At 42.0% G+C, this 17,455-nt stretch overlaps 1 protein-coding gene across 3 annotated transcripts in view; it reads right to left on the bottom strand.

Moving 5' to 3' along the window:
• Nucleotides 1-17,455, bottom strand: part of SGMS2 (sphingomyelin synthase 2) — a 90,516-nt gene that overhangs the window by 9,484 nt on the left and 63,577 nt on the right. For all 3 annotated transcript variants that reach the window (XM_066384737.1, XM_066384736.1, XM_066384739.1), the window contains 3 exons: nucleotides 11,909-12,597; nucleotides 8,127-8,244; nucleotides 2,519-2,672 (listed from right to left, as the gene is read on the bottom strand). In XM_066384737.1, coding sequence (XP_066240834.1) covers nucleotides 2,519-2,672; nucleotides 8,127-8,244; nucleotides 11,909-12,363 — 727 coding nt within the window. In that variant the 5' untranslated portion in view covers nucleotides 12,364-12,597. The remainder of the gene's footprint in view (nucleotides 1-2,518; nucleotides 2,673-8,126; nucleotides 8,245-11,908; nucleotides 12,598-17,455) is intronic.

The following is a 17,455-nucleotide window of genomic DNA, read 5'->3' as shown; positions in this document are numbered from 1 at the left end:
AAAGCAATCAATTAACAACTAAGGTGTCCCAACGAAAAACTGATGATTGATGCTTCTCATCTCTCTCCGTTCCTGTCTGTCTGTCCCTATCTATCCCTCTCTCTGACTCTCTCTGTCCCTGGAAAAAATAAATTAATTCATTAAATAAATAAAATAAAATAAAAATAAAAAACACCTCAAGCGAAAATCCTCTCTTGGGTGGAAATGTCTCTACATACTGCATAGCCTGCATTAAGGTATAAAAATTATCCATAAGTTGTCCTGCTATTGACTGTTCTATGGTAAAAGAAAGAACAATAATGAGCAATATACTCAGATATTCTTTACTAATTCTATAAAATCAGATGTTGAACTTCTAAAAATTCTAAACAGAGCAGAGAAATTAATAGCATAACCTCTGGAGTCAACCTGCTTGAGTTTGAATAATCCTCCAATTATTAACTGGGGACCACAGTTAGGTCACTCACTTTCTCTACGCTTAAGTTTCCTCTGAAAAAATGAGAAAAGCCTGCCTGGCCTGTGGTGGCGCAATGGGTAAATCATTGACCTGGAATGCTGAGGTCGCCAGTTCGAAACCCTGGGCTTGCTGGGTCAAGGCACATACAAGAGGCAACTATAAGATGTACTATGAGTTGATGCTTCCCGCTCTTCCCCCTTTTTTCTCTATCCTCCCTCTCAAATCAGTAAATAAAAAGAAATCAAGCAGAAAAACGAGATAAAACGTGCTTCCCTCATGGGGAGTTTGTAGAATTAAATTTAATCTACATCAAGATGTTAGAAGGGTGCCTGAGACAGAGGAAGTACTATGTCTCTCTATTACTGTTAATATCATGTGGTCTTCAGTTATTTTATAAAACTCTAGGTTCCCTGAAGTGTTTTCTCTTCATGACTTTATGGTTTTCAACCCACAGTGGATTCACTCTTAACATGTGCCTCCTCCCCACCCTCATCCTCATCTGCTATAAGCTTTTTATGATCTTCAGATTAGAGAAGATCCTTTAACTCAAATGCCCCTCTAGACTGAAAAATGATTGGTCTCACATACAAATAGATGGAAATTTTCTTGGCAAAAGCTTGAGTCAGAGCCATATATAACCCATCAGTCCACCTGCCCCTCAGAGCCAATAACCAGGTATTAGAAATGCAGTAACTAAAATGTAAGGAAGAGACTATCTTCTGATACTGGTGCAGGGACAGACGTGAATTCCTCCCACCACGACCTCCCAGAGAGCATGAGACTAGAAATAAGGGGAGAGGTGCAGAAGGCCCTCCCTCACGTTAAAGTCAGTGTGGTGAATGCCACACACTTAACACCCTACTTTCCCTACTCTAAGTTCCTATGTAGCACTTACAGAGAAAGCAATTCAGAATTCTCACAAAGAAAAAAGAGAGATGTGACTTCATCTACTACAGAGCATCCAACACTTTGTCATATTGTCCATAAAGCAGAACTTAAGCCTATCACTCCAGGTAAGCTATGGGGCAAGAGTTCACTTCTCCACCACTGGAAGAGAAACCTTCAGGTCCACACTGCCATTAGATGAGGCCAAACATGTTGGGATCAGTGACAGACCAAGACAGGAGGGAAGAGGAAGGAGGGCCGAGAGGGAAGGCCGCCCTCTGCTGGTCTCAAGGACCTCCTTTACCATATGCTTAGGAAGTGCAGAGAGCTGAGAAACCTCTGGAAAACACTGGCATGGGGGATCTTGGAAGTAAAGATGAAGGTTATCACTGACCAGCTTTGCAGAAATGGAGGGGAAGCATCATGATTTCACAGGGACTCTGAGACCACGGGTCTAAATGCACGATACCTCAGAAAGGTTTAAGAATGGGATCTGCTAAGCAACCCAAAGCAAACACAGCCCACAACAAGCAGGACATTATTCCAGCCACTGAAGTTGCGGAGATGCACAAGGATCTGTGCAATGGGGACGCGGTGTAGAAATAGGAACGGTATCTCCTCTTTCTGCCCCCAGGCTGCTTCTGATGAAGAAAATGGCCGGTACAGGCAAAGTGTTCCATGAAGATGCCTCTAAAACTATACAAATCAGTCAGAAATGATGAAATCAGAATAAGGTGGGACAGGGAAGGGTTTTAAAAAGGAAAAGGGAAAAACAGTAACAGAATCATTTGGCATGATGGAATGAAAGTTTCATATACAAGGGACGTTTCCCTGCAAAGTTAATTACATTTGGCTTTGGTGATGCTGGTTCTCTTTGCAATCAACACTTGTTCTTCTTGGTTCCAATATTAAAAGGCTTTTCACACCTTGAGAAGCACTAAGGGAGACATTTTGGAGGCATGTAAAACGTTAGAAGCCAGGGCCACATTTTAAGCCTTCAGTGTTTAAATCACATATGACTCGTTGGAATGACTGAAAACTTTCTCTCTCTCTCTCTCTCTCTCTCTCTCTCTCTCTCCTATCAGTTCCAATAGAATAAGGGCTTTCATCAGTTTCAGGGCCTGGGAATCCCTCCCATTAGAACAATCAATCAAGTAGGAATAAGTTATTACTTACATTCTTTGATGAACAAATAAGTAAGTGTCAACACAACTGTATGACCGCTGAAGAGAAAGTCTCCACACAGAATATGTGACCCAGTGATGGACAGTCCTCCACCGGAAATCAAGCGCAGGATCCGCTGCACTTTCGCCTGAGAGTCTCCGTTGAGCTGAGGGACAGGAGGAGAGCAGGAAGAGGATTTACAAGTTGATAAAACCAGGTTTTAGCCCGATTCGTATGACACTTAGAAAGGTCACCAGGTAGTGATTTTTTTCTTTTTAACTTAAACAGTCAAAAAGAATCCTAAGGGGAAGTTCCTCAAACTGGGTTTTATTCATTATATTGGCCAGTTTTAGCAACACGTTTTAAATTATTCAATATGTTGCTAATAATGTTTTAGTGATGTTGTGTCCTTGGGCAAAGCTTTTAAAAATATTAATAACAAATGACCTCACCACAGCTATGTGCTAAAAAGGAAGATCAAAGCTCCGTCCTTTCCCCTTTGCAGGGGGCAGCCAGGGTTTCAGATGGTTAATATTTGATTCTGCTGCACACCACATTACTAACATTATACAGTGTGTTCAGACCCTGTGTTAAGTGGGCCGCCTGAAGTGTGTGTCTAGCTGTATTAACAGTTGATCAAACACTTACAGTTAAAAAGGGAAGCTGCAACACATTAAATACTTTAAGTAAGTTCGGAAAGAATGGATTAGCAACGTACTGGCAGCTTCAGAAATGAGTAGCTCCAATCAGGAAAAAACATCCACCAAAGAAATAACCAGGAAAGAGCTCCCTGGGACAAGGCTCCAGAAGCCACCATGATGAAATGGGAAACAGTGATGGGCCGGCAGAAGTTTGAGGCAATAGTCAAAAATATATATTGCATTAAAACTTAAGCCTATAGGAAGGAGTAGTGGACTGAGTTGGTCAATATGGTAGGCAAGGAAAACCGGAATACTGACATGTTGGGAGGCCATGTGGAGGAGGCACAGTCTATCTGGAATAACTGACTATGCTTAGAAAATTAAAGAATGATCCTCAGAAATACGATGTAACAGAACACATGAGAAGAGAAGCATAGAAAGACCACTAATGACTATTCATCGGGACCCTGGAGGTAGCTGTATGGCATGCTGCCCTTTATACTCATGCTGACCCTTCCAGGCATCTGGGCCCTGCTGCAGGGCCAGTTCAGCCATGGTGGTGGTTAGACTGTTTAAAGACAGGTACTGTGTTGTCCAGGTGGATGTATGGTGGCAAAGGGGAGTAGGTGTGTTCGTGATGGCTGGGAAGAGTCTCGGGGTGGAGAAATTAAGGTAGCCTCCAAAGCACATGGAGATCCATCCTGTCCAGTACAGTGAGGAATTTGGGAAGGAGTCCTTTCCTAAAACATCCACAGTAGGGCACCTGAAACTTTCCTGATAATACACATCTATGAATCTGGAAAGCCCTCCAATCTTCAGGTGACCTTTGTGGAAAAGCAAACACACTGTGATCGGTCAGCAGCTGAGAACAGGCTCTCCAGCAGAAAATGACGCCAACCAGGGTTACAGGGCAGGGTGAGAAACGGAAGGTTTTGAAGAAACAACCTCTTTTCAAAAGTTGGCTCAGGGCAGCCCTGCCTGTTGTCTTGGAGCACTGAGGTCGCTGATTGGGTCTCAGATCATTGTGGGCACCAGCTCATGTCCTGAGGGCACTGCCTCATTTCCTGAGGGTGCTGGCCTGACCCCAAGGTCATGTATTTGAGCCCCAGTCAGGGCTCAACCCCGAGGGTGCCAGCTCAACCTGAGGTAGCTGGTTCAAGCCCCGGTCAGGGCAAATGTGAGAAGCAATCAATGGGTGCACAGCAAAGTGGCACGATGAATTGATGCTTTCTCTCTCTCAAGCCTTCTCTCCCTTCCTCTTTCTCTCAAAAACAAATAAATAAATAAGTACATAAATAAATACATAAATAGTTTGCTTAGGGCAAACTCAGATGACAAAAACCAAGAGAACTTGTGTTTTTGTTTTTTTGTTTTTTGGGGTTTTTTTTTGTATTTTTCTGAAGCTGGAAACGGGGAGAGACAGTCAGACAGACTCCCGCATGCGCCCGACTGGGATCCACCCAGCACGCCCACCAGGGGTGACGCTCTGCCCACCAGGGGGCGATGCTCTGCCCCTCCGGGGCGTCGCTCTGCCGCGACCAGAGCCACTCTAGCGCCTGGGGCAGAGGCCAAGGAGCCATCCCCAGCGCCCGGGCCATCTTTGCTCCAATGGAGCCTTGGCTGCGGGAGGGGAAGAGAGAGACAGAGAGGAAGGAGGGGGTGGGGGTGGAGAAGCAAATGGGCGCTTCTCCTATGTGCCCTGGCTGGGAATCGAACCCGGGTCCCCCGCACGCCAGGCCGACGCTCTACCGCTGAGCCAACAGGCCAGGGCCAGAACTTGTGTGTTTTTATCAAGAGTTGACAGTCCTCACAGCAAACATGCCAAGTAACAGCTGATCCTGCCTTGAAGAGACAGGCTCAAGAGGCGGTAATGGGTCCATTCCTGAGGACGGTAAGGGCTGTTGACAGAGTTACAAGACTCATTTCAAGTGCAGCTCAGGAAAGACATCCTGCAAACCACGTGAAATAATGTGCCATGCCTTGATGTGGAGGATGGACTCCAGCCACGTGCTCTATCAGCTGAATCAGGGCCCTGCAGGAGTCTGTCAGGCAGTTGGCACAGACTGCTGTCAACACTGCAATCAAATAAAAAGATGCATACACTCCGCCCAGCCACTGTGTTCTCAGTTTAAAAGGACACGCTATTTTTTTATTTCAAAACCATAATAATTTTTAATCCACTCATCCTAACGCAACACTTCAATTTTCTAAGGGTAGAAACACTGAAAGCCATCCGTCCCTTTACTTGTGGTTAGAGGGATCCAAAGGCATAAACAAATGAGGAGCTAAAATGAGCCCGAGTTTTCTCTTCTCCCCTCCCTCCAGCAGTGCTGGTGAGCGGAGCTCCCTGCGTGCACCTGACCCAGCACACCTCTACAGACAGGGGGCGTGCTTTCTCCTTGCTCTGTCTGTCCTCAGTCCTTGACTTCTCAGTCTTGCCACTGCTCTCCTGAGATATCAGATCATGCTCCGTATAAGAAAGGAGAGAGAATGTAGAAATTACTAGCAAATGGGGGGAGGGTAGAGTTCTATTCTAGTTCACTGGGGCCCCAATCACACACCACTTAAGACTCTAGTTCCTATTCATTTCCTCATTTTTCAGACACCATTCTATCCAATTATTGGACACAGAATTGAAGATGTAGGAAGCTAAGAGGAAAAGCATCATCCTAACAGCCAAAAAGATAGGGCTCATTGTTCCTAAGGTTCCTCACACTGTGACCACCAGATACCAGTTTCTTAAAAAAAAAAAAAAAAAAGTACAAGAGAGCTCAACTTGTCTACTGCCAAACCAGAAACCTCCCTTCAATGAAGAGAAGTCCGTTGAACATTTATGGCCAGGGTGACAGAAAACCTTTCTCAGAGAAGAACTATGCATCTATGTCAGCCCAACGTTCTTGTATGTGGAAAAATGACATAAAATCTCAAGTGCAACTTACTTAAACACACTTTTCAGAGCACAGATTTTTGTGACTGCAAACAAAAGCTTAGGTTGGTGGGTTGAAGCAGACGACTTAAGGGAAACCAGAGGACAGATAAGGGGAAGGCAGCTGGAAGAGTGAAAGTTAAGGACTTCACTAAGGGACCTGTCACTGTGATTGTCCCCATGGTGATCACGTCAAGTGAGTAGCAAGTTATGTCAGACATCAGTGAATAGATCTGACATCTTCCCAAGCTACTGGTTTCAATATACACAGTTCTGTCACTGCTTGTAGTCATGAAGGGCATTCTACAAAGCCTGAGCAACCAAGGAGACAGGTAGATTATCTAATAGTCTGTAACCACAAAGTCCAAGAAGCACGCAAAGCCAGCAGTTGAACTGCATTTAGAATGCAATTCAGTCTCCTGTTCTATAATACCACATCACTTCTATTGAACAGAGTGATTGTGTTTGTTACACAGAATCACAGGTCAGGTACCTACAGCCTTATTACATTCAGGAAGAGGGCCTGACGACTGAACATGGGAACTGATTAGTAAGGATGCAACGGGAGCTTCCACTGTATTTGTAGCTAGGTTACCCAGGGTATGTTTACTAATGTGGCTTCCGAAAATTGCAGCTCTATGGAGGATACTTTCTTTCTGTAATCATAGCAGTTCATCCCTGCAAACCTCATCCATTACTAGGATGGGCTTGCCTTTTTTTCCTGTGGCCATTATTCCATTTAACACATTGCAATAACCCTGTAGAAGTGTTTATTGTGTTTCTGAACTTCTCCCATGCCTTAATTTAGCTTTACCAAAAATCAGCCAGTGTTTAATTCAATATGTACACTGTTTTAATTACAGACACTTTCTGCTTTGATGGCTTTGGAAAATTACAGCTTCTCCAAACCATACCTATATTTGGTGAGAGAGACTGTTGACTTCTTCTGACCAACTCTATTTTTCCCTCCACCTTAGACATCTGCTTAGTGTTCAGTGAAATATGATGTTAGACTTCATTCCTTTGTCCAGAAAGCACAGGATTTGTAAGTTTCCTTTTTTATAAAACAGGGTACACTGGGGTCCAAGATGATTAACAGCTCTCTCGAGAAATGACTCTCCCTGGAGAAGCTGTAAATCCTGCTTAAGACAGTTTCAGTATCTATCTTCACACTGTGTCAGGGAAAGGCCACTCTATGTTTCCAATTGCTAAAAACTCTGGGGTCTTACTTGATTGACTTCCTTCTCTTAAACCCATATCCAACTTATTAGGATATCCTGTTGGCCTTACCTTCAAAATGTGTCCCAAACTGAACTTCTCACTTCTTCCTCACTCACTCACTCACCATCAGGTTCAAGTTCCTATAATGGCCGCAAAGCCCTATGGGAGCTCTGACTGTATCACCTTGAGCTACATAATTCTACCAGAAACCCGGGCCTCCCTGCTCTCTTGAACGCACCATGACCGAGCTATCTCCTTGGCCTGGAGCTCTCAGCCTGTCCACGTGGCTCACTCCCTCATCTTGATTTCTTCCCAAATGCTTTCTTATTCAAGAAGCCTTTCTGACCTCTCTATAAGACAGTACCTACCCCCACAGTCCCTTTCACTCTTACTCAACCTTCTTGTTCATCTGATAGCCACCTGGCTTATCACCATGTGACACGTTGTACATTTCTTTATCAGTTGTCATCCCTCCACAGAACACAAGCTCTAGGAGAGGAACTTGTTTAGTCATTGCTGTTACCGCAGCGCCTGGGACACAACAGGAGCGCAATGCTTGTAGAATGAATGGGTGAGTGACTAACAAGGAAGGTAGAACAGCAGAGTCCAAGTCCCCAGGACAGCTTCCAGTGAGCAGAAAATGAGAATTATATGCACAAAGACATACATTTTATGAACACATTTTAATTTCTTTCCCCCAAATCTAAAGAAAACCAGAAAATATGCTAGATTTCAGTTGACACGTGGAAGTGTATTGAAGAGTGTGTAACAGAGAGCAGATGTTCAATAACTGTTTTGTTGTCTCCTCTGAACGGTCACCAGAGGCGCTTACCTTTGGAGCACACTGGAAGTGCATCCCAGGCACCGGCAGAGTGGTGACGTACATGGTAATGCAGCGATACAGGTATAAAGTTCCAATGATAAAAAAGAATCTGCGCCCCACTATTGACCTAGAGGAATGATGGGGTGGGGAAAAACAAGTTTACTGGTTGTTTCTGTTCCTAATGCTACGTAAATGCGTGTTCGACAGAATAGAATATAACACAGAACGGCTTTAACAGACCAGTGTCACAGGCTGTTTCTGAGTCCATCCCTACGGTCCCATGGAGAGGCTGCACTGGGGTCTTCACATATTGCAATGAGGGGGTGGGGCTCAAGAGGAGTGAGTCAATAGCAGTGGAGGAGTTAAAACAGACCGAGAGTCCCAGGAAACCATCTTTCCTAAAAAGCCACTATCTGCAACAGAATTCAATGAGCCTCTCTACATTTTCAGTCAACTCAGTGCATTAATAAAACCCTCTCTTGAGAATATATCAAAGGTATAAGCAACACATGGTCACAGAGGAATTAACTAATGAGCTAAGTTGATGCCACATAATTGGACACACAGGGAAATCGGATGGCTCACTTAACCTAAATTACATAATAAGTAAGGTTTATTTGGGGACCCTCCAAAAGTATTTCGACAACCTAGGCACGCACTATATTGTCTATGATTGTACATTTTCACAGAGTATTCTGAAGATGTTCAGAGTATCCTGATACATTTAAGAATATCTAATAGTGAAGTTATAAACTATTATTTTACCCTTATTTTATTCAATCTTGAACAAAAAAAGGCAAAAAGAAAAATGAACTGAAAACCCCCAAAACCTCACCCACAAGTTAGTTGTCTTGACTAACATTAGTCCCTGTCCTACACCACCCGTGTCCCCAATCGATGGCAGTGGTTCCCAGCGGCGGACCCTGAGCAGAGCAACCTGTCCTCCAAAGGGAAGTGTTCTGCCCGTCTGCACCACTGCTCAGGGCACCTGACAGGACATCAGGGCTCTGAGCATCCTCATTCCCAGCTGAAGATGACAGCTCCTTTTTTGTTGTGTAGTCAGGGGGTGGGTCTACACTCTGAGCTCTGGGGATGAAGAGATGGGTGGGATCCATGAAGCCCTTAGAATTACTAGCTGTAACCTCCCTGGTACATATACTGTATTATTCCAGGTCTCCATTTTCAGAGCTCTCAAACTTCCAAAACTAGTAGTGGTCAAAGACTTCTGGAAAAACAGACATATTTTAAGTTTTCTACAAGAACTGTGGTCTGACACGTGTCAGCGTCTAATTCGGGTAACAGCCAGAGACTCTTCAAATTTCAAGAATCATGTACAAATATAATTTTAAATGCCTATTTCCAATAGCTATTTTAAGAATATTCCAGGGTTTCTGGGGTCAAAGTAGAGAGACATGCCACCTCTACTAGCTGATGAAAGTATGTATTTATTGCAAGGCTCTTCTTTCAAAGGCCTGTGGTTCAGGTTCTGCCTTTTCTAGCCCCGAAAAGGAACCGCTGATAAACAGTGCGGAGTCTCTCCATTTGGACAAGTGAAAAACAACTCACCTTCTGATTCGACCCCAGGCCCCCAAAGAGTTCTGAATTGTGCTCCACGTGTTAGACAAGACAAAGTAATAAACAGGAATTATATTCATTCCAGTATTCTGAGTTCTACTGTACAGAAAATTAACTAAGAAGGTGAAACATGTACTCTGCAGCCTTATTTAGAAAAAGAGGTACTACTGCCTGACTGCTGGTGGCACAGTGGATAGCGTGTCGACATGGGACGCTGACGTCTCTGGTTCAAAACCCGAAGGCTGCCAGCTTGAACATGGGTTCATCGGGCTTAAGTGAGGGATCGCTGACATGATCTCATGGTCACTGGCTTGAGCACAAGGTCACTGGCTCGGCTTGAGCCCCCTGCTCAGGGCATGTATGAGAAGCAATCAATGAACAACACAAGTGACACAATTATGAGTTGATGCTTCTCATTTCTCTTCCTTCCTTTATCTCGCAAAAAAAAAAAAAAAAAAAAAGCTACTACTGACTTTTCCCAATAGCTTTGAAGGTGCTTTTGAGAGACAGAAAGAGAGATGCCCTATTCAGCTGGCGTCTTCAAAACAGGTTATAAATCTACTGCGCTAGTTACTAAAATATAAGCTCTAATTCTGTCTCAAAAGTGAAAAGGGAAATTAATGTGATTTTACCAACAAGTTTGTTTTTTTACCAACAAGTTTTTGATGATGGATTGTGACCAAAATAGTAGATATCACTGAAATATGTGGACTGGCATGTGACCACAAGTTTTGAAATGGCAAAATCTAAAGTAGTAATGGCGAGGCAGTCATCAACTCTCAGGTGAGAATTCAAACAAATTGAGATTGTACTTGAGGTTGAAAGTTGGAAATTTTCTCTTTCCACACATACATGAATAAAAATTGGCTCTAAATTAGATGGAAAAGCAAACATCTTTGGCCCAGGCAGTCCCTCTTTATATTCAGAATCAATTCTAGATACTAAAAAGAAAAACGCTAATATTCAACAAATATATAGTTTACTTTTAGTAAAAGTATGCCATCACTGAGAACTTTAGCAGCAAAAAGTTCTACTAAGTAAAAGAAAAACTGATAGCTATTTACTCACCCATATTAAAGAAATATATTAAGAGAGATACGTTAAGGAAAATGCTTAGGAATGTTTGTAGAATAAGTTTTCAAAACTGCAAACTTGCATGTAGGGGACATTTTAGCAAAGATAAATTGAATTCTTCTAATTTCAAAGCAATAACCAACTGAAAGAACAATAGAGCATAAATTCCTTCTTCTAAAAATAATCTTGCAGTGTTAATATTGAAAGCCTGGTGAACTCTGAATTTTTGAATTGTATCAACTAAGTCAGTCTACATTACACTTTCAAAAGCCTAAGTCTGTGGCCAGTGTTTTACTTAAACTTCTATTTTAGTGATTTAATTACTAGAATCTTAGTGGAGAACAAACACCTGAATGATATGAGAAGGAAGCAAAGGGGCTCTATTTTTTACAGAATTAACAGAAAAGCAAAAATAACCACTTCAGAGCTACGTCCTATTTTTAAGAGTCTTCAAAGCAAAAGTACCTGGCCTCATACTTCCTGATTCCTGCTATTTCCAAACAGGGAGACTGAAACCAGTGAACTAAGAGCTCCTTTGTGATGCCCTGGAGAAACCAGACGGTACGTTTACTTTAGAAACCTAAAGCCAAAACCACACAGACCTATTTCTAAACTCAGTTTCTTAAACAGATTCTTGTGACTGATTTGCCAATAGGCAAAAGGAAAAGTAATGTAAAATTTGAGAACTCCTGAATAGAAGCAAACCTCAAAGCATGCTAACGTCTACAGACTAATACAGTCATCACACTGTGAGTAAGGAGAAAAAAGCTCCCCAGCCTACCCTTTTCCCCACCTGTCAAGAGCCTGAAATAACACCAGCGTGATGAAGTGAACATTATTACTCTCCAGGACTCCTGATTTATCATAGGAATACCATCGCACCAAGCTGCTTGAAATCGGAACTAACTGCACCTTAAATTCAGAAACTCTGAATCACCCACCAGAATTGCTCAATAAATGCATATTTGAATAGTGACTGGATTTATCCAATGTGGTAGATCTTTCTATTGCTTCCTTTCATTGAATGCTTCAATAAGACTTAATTTATGAGCTAATACCAAGAAAGATAATTTCAAGTACACATTTACTCACGTACATACAAACTAATGGCAAATCCCCCAAAACAAGTTAGATCCACTTACTTGTATCTCAGAAACAGCCACTGGGTGATCCACAATCCAACTAATATAATCCCATTTATTTCTGATACAGAAAATGCCCATGTCACCCGATCAATGTAATCAAAAAACTTGTCTGGGAGTGGAGGGCTGAGCTCCTTGGGAGGGACCCTCTCGTGTACCACTGTGATCATGACGGTCGTCAAGACGAGGTTGAAAAGAGCATACACAAAAGCGATGCCCGTTTTCCACCATTCGAGGGGAAACTTGTTCCTCGAGTCAGTGGGCATAGCAATTTGGATATAGTCTGGGTACTTTTTGGTGCCCTTTCGCAACCCATTGGACAAGCTCTTGGGTTTACTACTGCCATTTTTGTTTTCTTCTTCAACAGGCTCAGCTGGTCTTGTGTACTGGTTTGCTGGATCATTGGTTTGATTTTCCATATGTTCTTCAAGTTTTGCTGTCTCTATGATATCCATTGTTCCCTACTCTTCAGATTAAAAAGAAGGTGGCAAAGTTTTTTGTAGAAACAGTTTTTAATCCTTTTATTTCCAAGATCAACATGGACTCCTCAGTTGATTCTGTTTCCTGGTCCGAAACGTGGGAAGGAGCCACCTGGTTCCTTCTCCTCCCATGCAGCTCTCCGCTGTAACGCTTACTGCCTCCAGGAACGCAAGCTGATGGTCTTTTCCCGAAAGATCTTCCTATCCCACCTGTAAGAACAAAACAAAACTAGGTTCAGAACTCGTGCCAGTCCAACTGCCAACCATCCACAACAAAACATTATCAAAATAAGGAAACAAATACCAAAGCCATTTGCTTTATAAATATATTGTCAGAACACAGTTAATGCTGCTGAGTTTATTTAGAAAATATGGAATTGTTTTATCTTGGAATTCTTCTCTTTTTGAGCTGATGTTAGTATCAAGAGGAACGTTTTTAATAATCAATTCCTTTTAAATTTCTTTAAGTAGAAGTCAGGCCCCAATACTGTAAACGCTTCATCAGACACTATTAACTGTTGCTAACCATGAAGTCATAATAAGCTAGACCCTTCCCAGATAACATCATTCCTTCCTAAGGCCACATCTTTTCTATGAACCTTAAAGGATAGAAAACCGTGATGAGTTGATGACATGCATGGAGTAATTGTTACCCTCTGCATTTATCAAAACAGTCAACTTTTGGAATCTTTTAAGGTGACCACCCTTCAGAACATATTCAAGAACTAAATAGCACTGTCTCAGTTTATCCTTTTATTATTCAGAGATGCACACCATACACAGGGAGAGTTGACAACCTTCAAAATAACACAAAGCCTTAGATACACAAAGCCTTAGCTCTGTCTCATTGCAGTAGCAAACTCTACTTGTTTCTTCAAGGATAAAGTAATTTACTGTAACTGACATGGTCAATTAGTAACATTCTGATGCAGCCACTGCAGTTTCTGGAAACACAACAGAAAGAAGCACCCAGAGCATCAGCTGGGGCACTTACCCACCACGACCTTGGGGAGGAAAGGGTGCCTTTAACTGAGGCTCCACAGGTCCCCAAAGAGCAAAGACTTCTCCGCACACGCAGCACCGGCACCAGCTCTTTATACTCATGAGCAACGCGGCCTCAGCTGTTCTCAATTTAGGAAAGCAGTATTTTAGTCGTCCTACAGAACCCAGCCACCTAAAGAGGTTTTCAGACCTTGTAATTAGTCCCCAGCCTGAGTACACTGCACAGTTTAAGCATAACCCTTTGCACTTTTAAAGGCCTCTCTTTCAGGGTAACTTCAGGGGGGAAATGAGGGAGAAAAACTCCACGCGGTGACAGTTAAGCCTTTATTTAATGAAAGAAAAAGAAAGTTGTTAAAATGACACAGTTAATATGTACAGGCACTATTTGTTGACAGCTGTGGGTGGCACAGAGAGCGACCACAAGTGTTTACCGTGCACCTAAATGCCCCAGGGATGGTATGCGGGGGCAATTACCAGGCGTTTAAAAAAAAAAAACCCAACAAAATGACACCGACCTGGAACATTCATCAGAGAGAGCACAGTCTGAAGAGACAGAACTGCAGTGTCCAAACCGTCCGAGAAGCCAGAATGGCATGTTGTAAAAGGAGGGTAGGGTGACCGCTAGATAAAAACAGCTTTGCTTGTGTCCCTGTGCCCTGACAAGATGTGTCCAAAGTGAGGCGCTGTCCATTTCTGAGGCAGCAAAGCAAGAGGAAAGCTAGCCCCGCAGAGAAATGGGGTCACAGAAGGATGGAGACCAGCTGAGGGGCATTAATAAAAATTTCTGACATCTCACATTCTCTCGACCCCCAGCTACTAGTCCATTAGGGTAGGATGAGAAAGCAGTGTTCCTCTCTGTAAAACGGGGTTCACAGAATCTCTGTAGCGACCTGGCCCAATGCTGTGGGAAGAGTAAGTATACGGGAGAGATACCTGGGTAAGACAGTGTCATAAAGAAGCCTTCAACACCATGGGCTACTATTTCCAACGGAGCTACCAAAGCACTAACCCAGCCCTTACCTCTCTCTTTGTACCAACTCTAGGCTGTACCACTTATAGCATCCTGCCAAACTACCATCTCAGTCTCCTCTGACCTCACTACTCCACTTTAATACCCACGTCCACCAACTGACATCCAGATGGTCTTCGTAAGGTAGCAACCCAGTTCTAGAACACGGAATGTAGAACAGAAGAACAGACAGAAGCATCTCGATTTCTGTATGTGCCCTGACTAGGGATAGAACCCACAACCTCAGTATTTTAGGATGACACTCTAACCAACAGAGCTACACAGCAGGGCACCTTTTTATTTTAAAGAAAAAGTGCTCATCCACTCACCTCATGGCACAACTGTGAGGATGACTGAAATAATTAATCAAGAAGAGCTTTGTGCTCCTGGGAGTAAGAGCTCTCTGCGAGTGCAAAGCCCATTTGTCGTCATTAGCAGATGGATCGATATTTTCCTTGGGATTTCATTAAGAAGATTAAATATATAAAACACAACGTGTCAACCAAAGTTGGGCCGCAATGTTTGTCATCAAGATGATGGTTACAACATACTCATCCCTATGGCGATCTTTCCATGCCAGTAAATATTTGGGGAAGTGAGAAAAGCCACAACAGTTCCTCTCCATGGATGGAATGCCCTTAGCTCACTTGTTTAGGGCGCTATGTCAGAGCACAATGCGTACAAAGAGCTTTCCACGTCCTCTCACTGAGTAACCTGGACAATGGTTAAAGGTTGAAGATTTCTACAGGCTGATCTTCCTTTTGAAGGCGAATGCAAAACTCTGAAACTTTTAGTACACGGATATGGTTTTGCTAGTATTATTTTTAGAACTAGGTATGATTTATTCCAGAAATGGAAAGGAGGTTTCAAATTAGTAAATGATTGTAATAAAATACAAATATATGTAAAAAGAAAAGATATGACCATCTTGCATGAAATCAAAAGGCATTTGATAAAATCCAAATCCACATGAATTATGGGAAAGTTTCAATAATAGAAACAGAGTATATATAGCTACGTTCTTTCGATGCCAACATCACAATTTTAACCATATAATATTATGTCCTAATATCCAGTGAAAAAAAGATAACTGCTGCCCTCTTTTCACCCCTAAGAGACCATTAGAAGCTTTTATTTGGGTCAAATTACAAGAAAACATCATTTTGTTACTACATTTTATTTCTATTACCTCCATTATACCATAAAGGGTTGATATTACCATATTAATACATTAGTCATATTCTCTTAATAATTCCAATAGGTTCAATTCCTTAACTTGACAAAATGATTCACAGCTTCAGCAGGAAGCAGACAGGAGCATTAGTCGAAGGTTTGCACCAGTAGGTATTAGACTACGTTACATAACTAATAGTGGGGTAATGGCACCCAGTTACTCTATTTTGTGAGTTACCCAAAGGAAATAAGGATGCACAAAAAATATTTCTGTAAGCATGTTTGAAAATTTAAAATAGAATAATATCCAAGGACAGAGTATTAATTAAATTATGGTTAATATTGTAAAATATTGTGTTTTGATACTATTACTATAAAACTGAGACAAGTACATAACACATAAGAAGGGTACAGTATCAAATTAAGTAGAAATTTAGATCTTACTAGATGTAAAACCTAAGTAATTTCTATCAGAGGTTATGGTTTAAAGAAAGGAAAAGGGGCATGTGACATATTTAAGGCTATAAGAATAGGTTCAAGTGTGACTCGCATGACATGTCTCCCACAGCAGTTCTGACCTAAGGCTCTCTGATAGCACAGTCATGAGTTCTAGTTGAAGGGCACAGAAACTCTTTGCTGCTAGATTGGTATGTTGGCCAGACTACAAATTTGAAGTGGTTAAGAATATTATGTACTAAATGTGTAAATATGGTTTAAAAATTAAGGAAACACTTAAGTTTACATATGGGTTGTAATATAATCTGTTTAGGTAATCTGTTAAAGACAGAAGTTAAACAATGATCAAAGAAAATGTGTTTCTAACATTTACACTTTGAAATAATAAATAAAAGATTTATGCATTGAGCTTAAAGGTTTAAGAAAAACTAGGCCTTGAAACAGAATTGATTGCACTGAATATCAATAAAAACAGATAGCTGATGAGCTTACTGACAGACACAAAAGCTCTCAGACCTTAAAAAACTGAGTTGTCACCATAAAGCCATTAAAAAAAAAAAAACAAGCTGGGCCTGACCTGTGGTGGCGCAGTGGATAAAGCGTCGACCTGGAAATGCTGAGGTCGCCAGTTTGAAACCCTGGGCTTACCTGGTCAAGGCACATATGGGAGTTGATGCTTCCAGCTCCTCCTCCCCTTCTCTCTCTCTGTCTCTCCTCTCTCTCTCTCTCTCTCACTCTGTCTCTCTGTCTCTCCCTCTCCTCTCTAAAATGAATAAATTAAAAAAAAACAAAAAAAACAGGCCTGACCTGTGGTGGCCCAGTGGATAGGGCGTCGACCTGGAACGCTGAGGCCCCCGGTTCGAAACCCTGGGCTTGCCCAGTCAAGGCACATATGGGAGTTGAAGCTTCCTGCTCCTCCCCTCCCTCTCTCCCCTCTTCTCTAAAATAAATAAATAAAATCTTTAAAAAAAACAACAACAACAAAAAAACAAGCTGCAGAGTAGCCTCAAAGTGACCGTTCTCAGTAAATGTTACTCATGTGCTATTAGTAAATGTTACTTATGTGTACTTACTGTGTGCTTTGTATATTATCTAATTAATCCTCATACCAACCCTAGAAATATTTGAAGAAATTGAGATAAAGTGAGATGCTCAAGATCAGACAGGTCGGAAGTGGCAGAGCCCAGACCTGATCCAGAAATCCAACCTCCAGGGCGCCTGTTCCACCAGGGCCACTCCAGGGCCATTCATTACATGTTAGAGGTCAACCACATAGGGAGTGAAAAAGATGAAGACAACCCATTATAACCTTATTATTTTCCCAAAGAGATACATAAATACACAGGAAATTCCATTACAGGCATTTTTTAATCTTTGTAATTTTGCAAAAATTAACATATACTAAGAAAAATAATTAATATATAATTC

This window comes from Saccopteryx leptura, chromosome 5 (genome assembly GCF_036850995.1).
Source record: "Saccopteryx leptura isolate mSacLep1 chromosome 5, mSacLep1_pri_phased_curated, whole genome shotgun sequence".
Taxonomy (NCBI): domain Eukaryota; kingdom Metazoa; phylum Chordata; class Mammalia; order Chiroptera; family Emballonuridae; genus Saccopteryx; species Saccopteryx leptura.
This window is presented reverse-complemented; position numbering and strand designations above follow the sequence as displayed.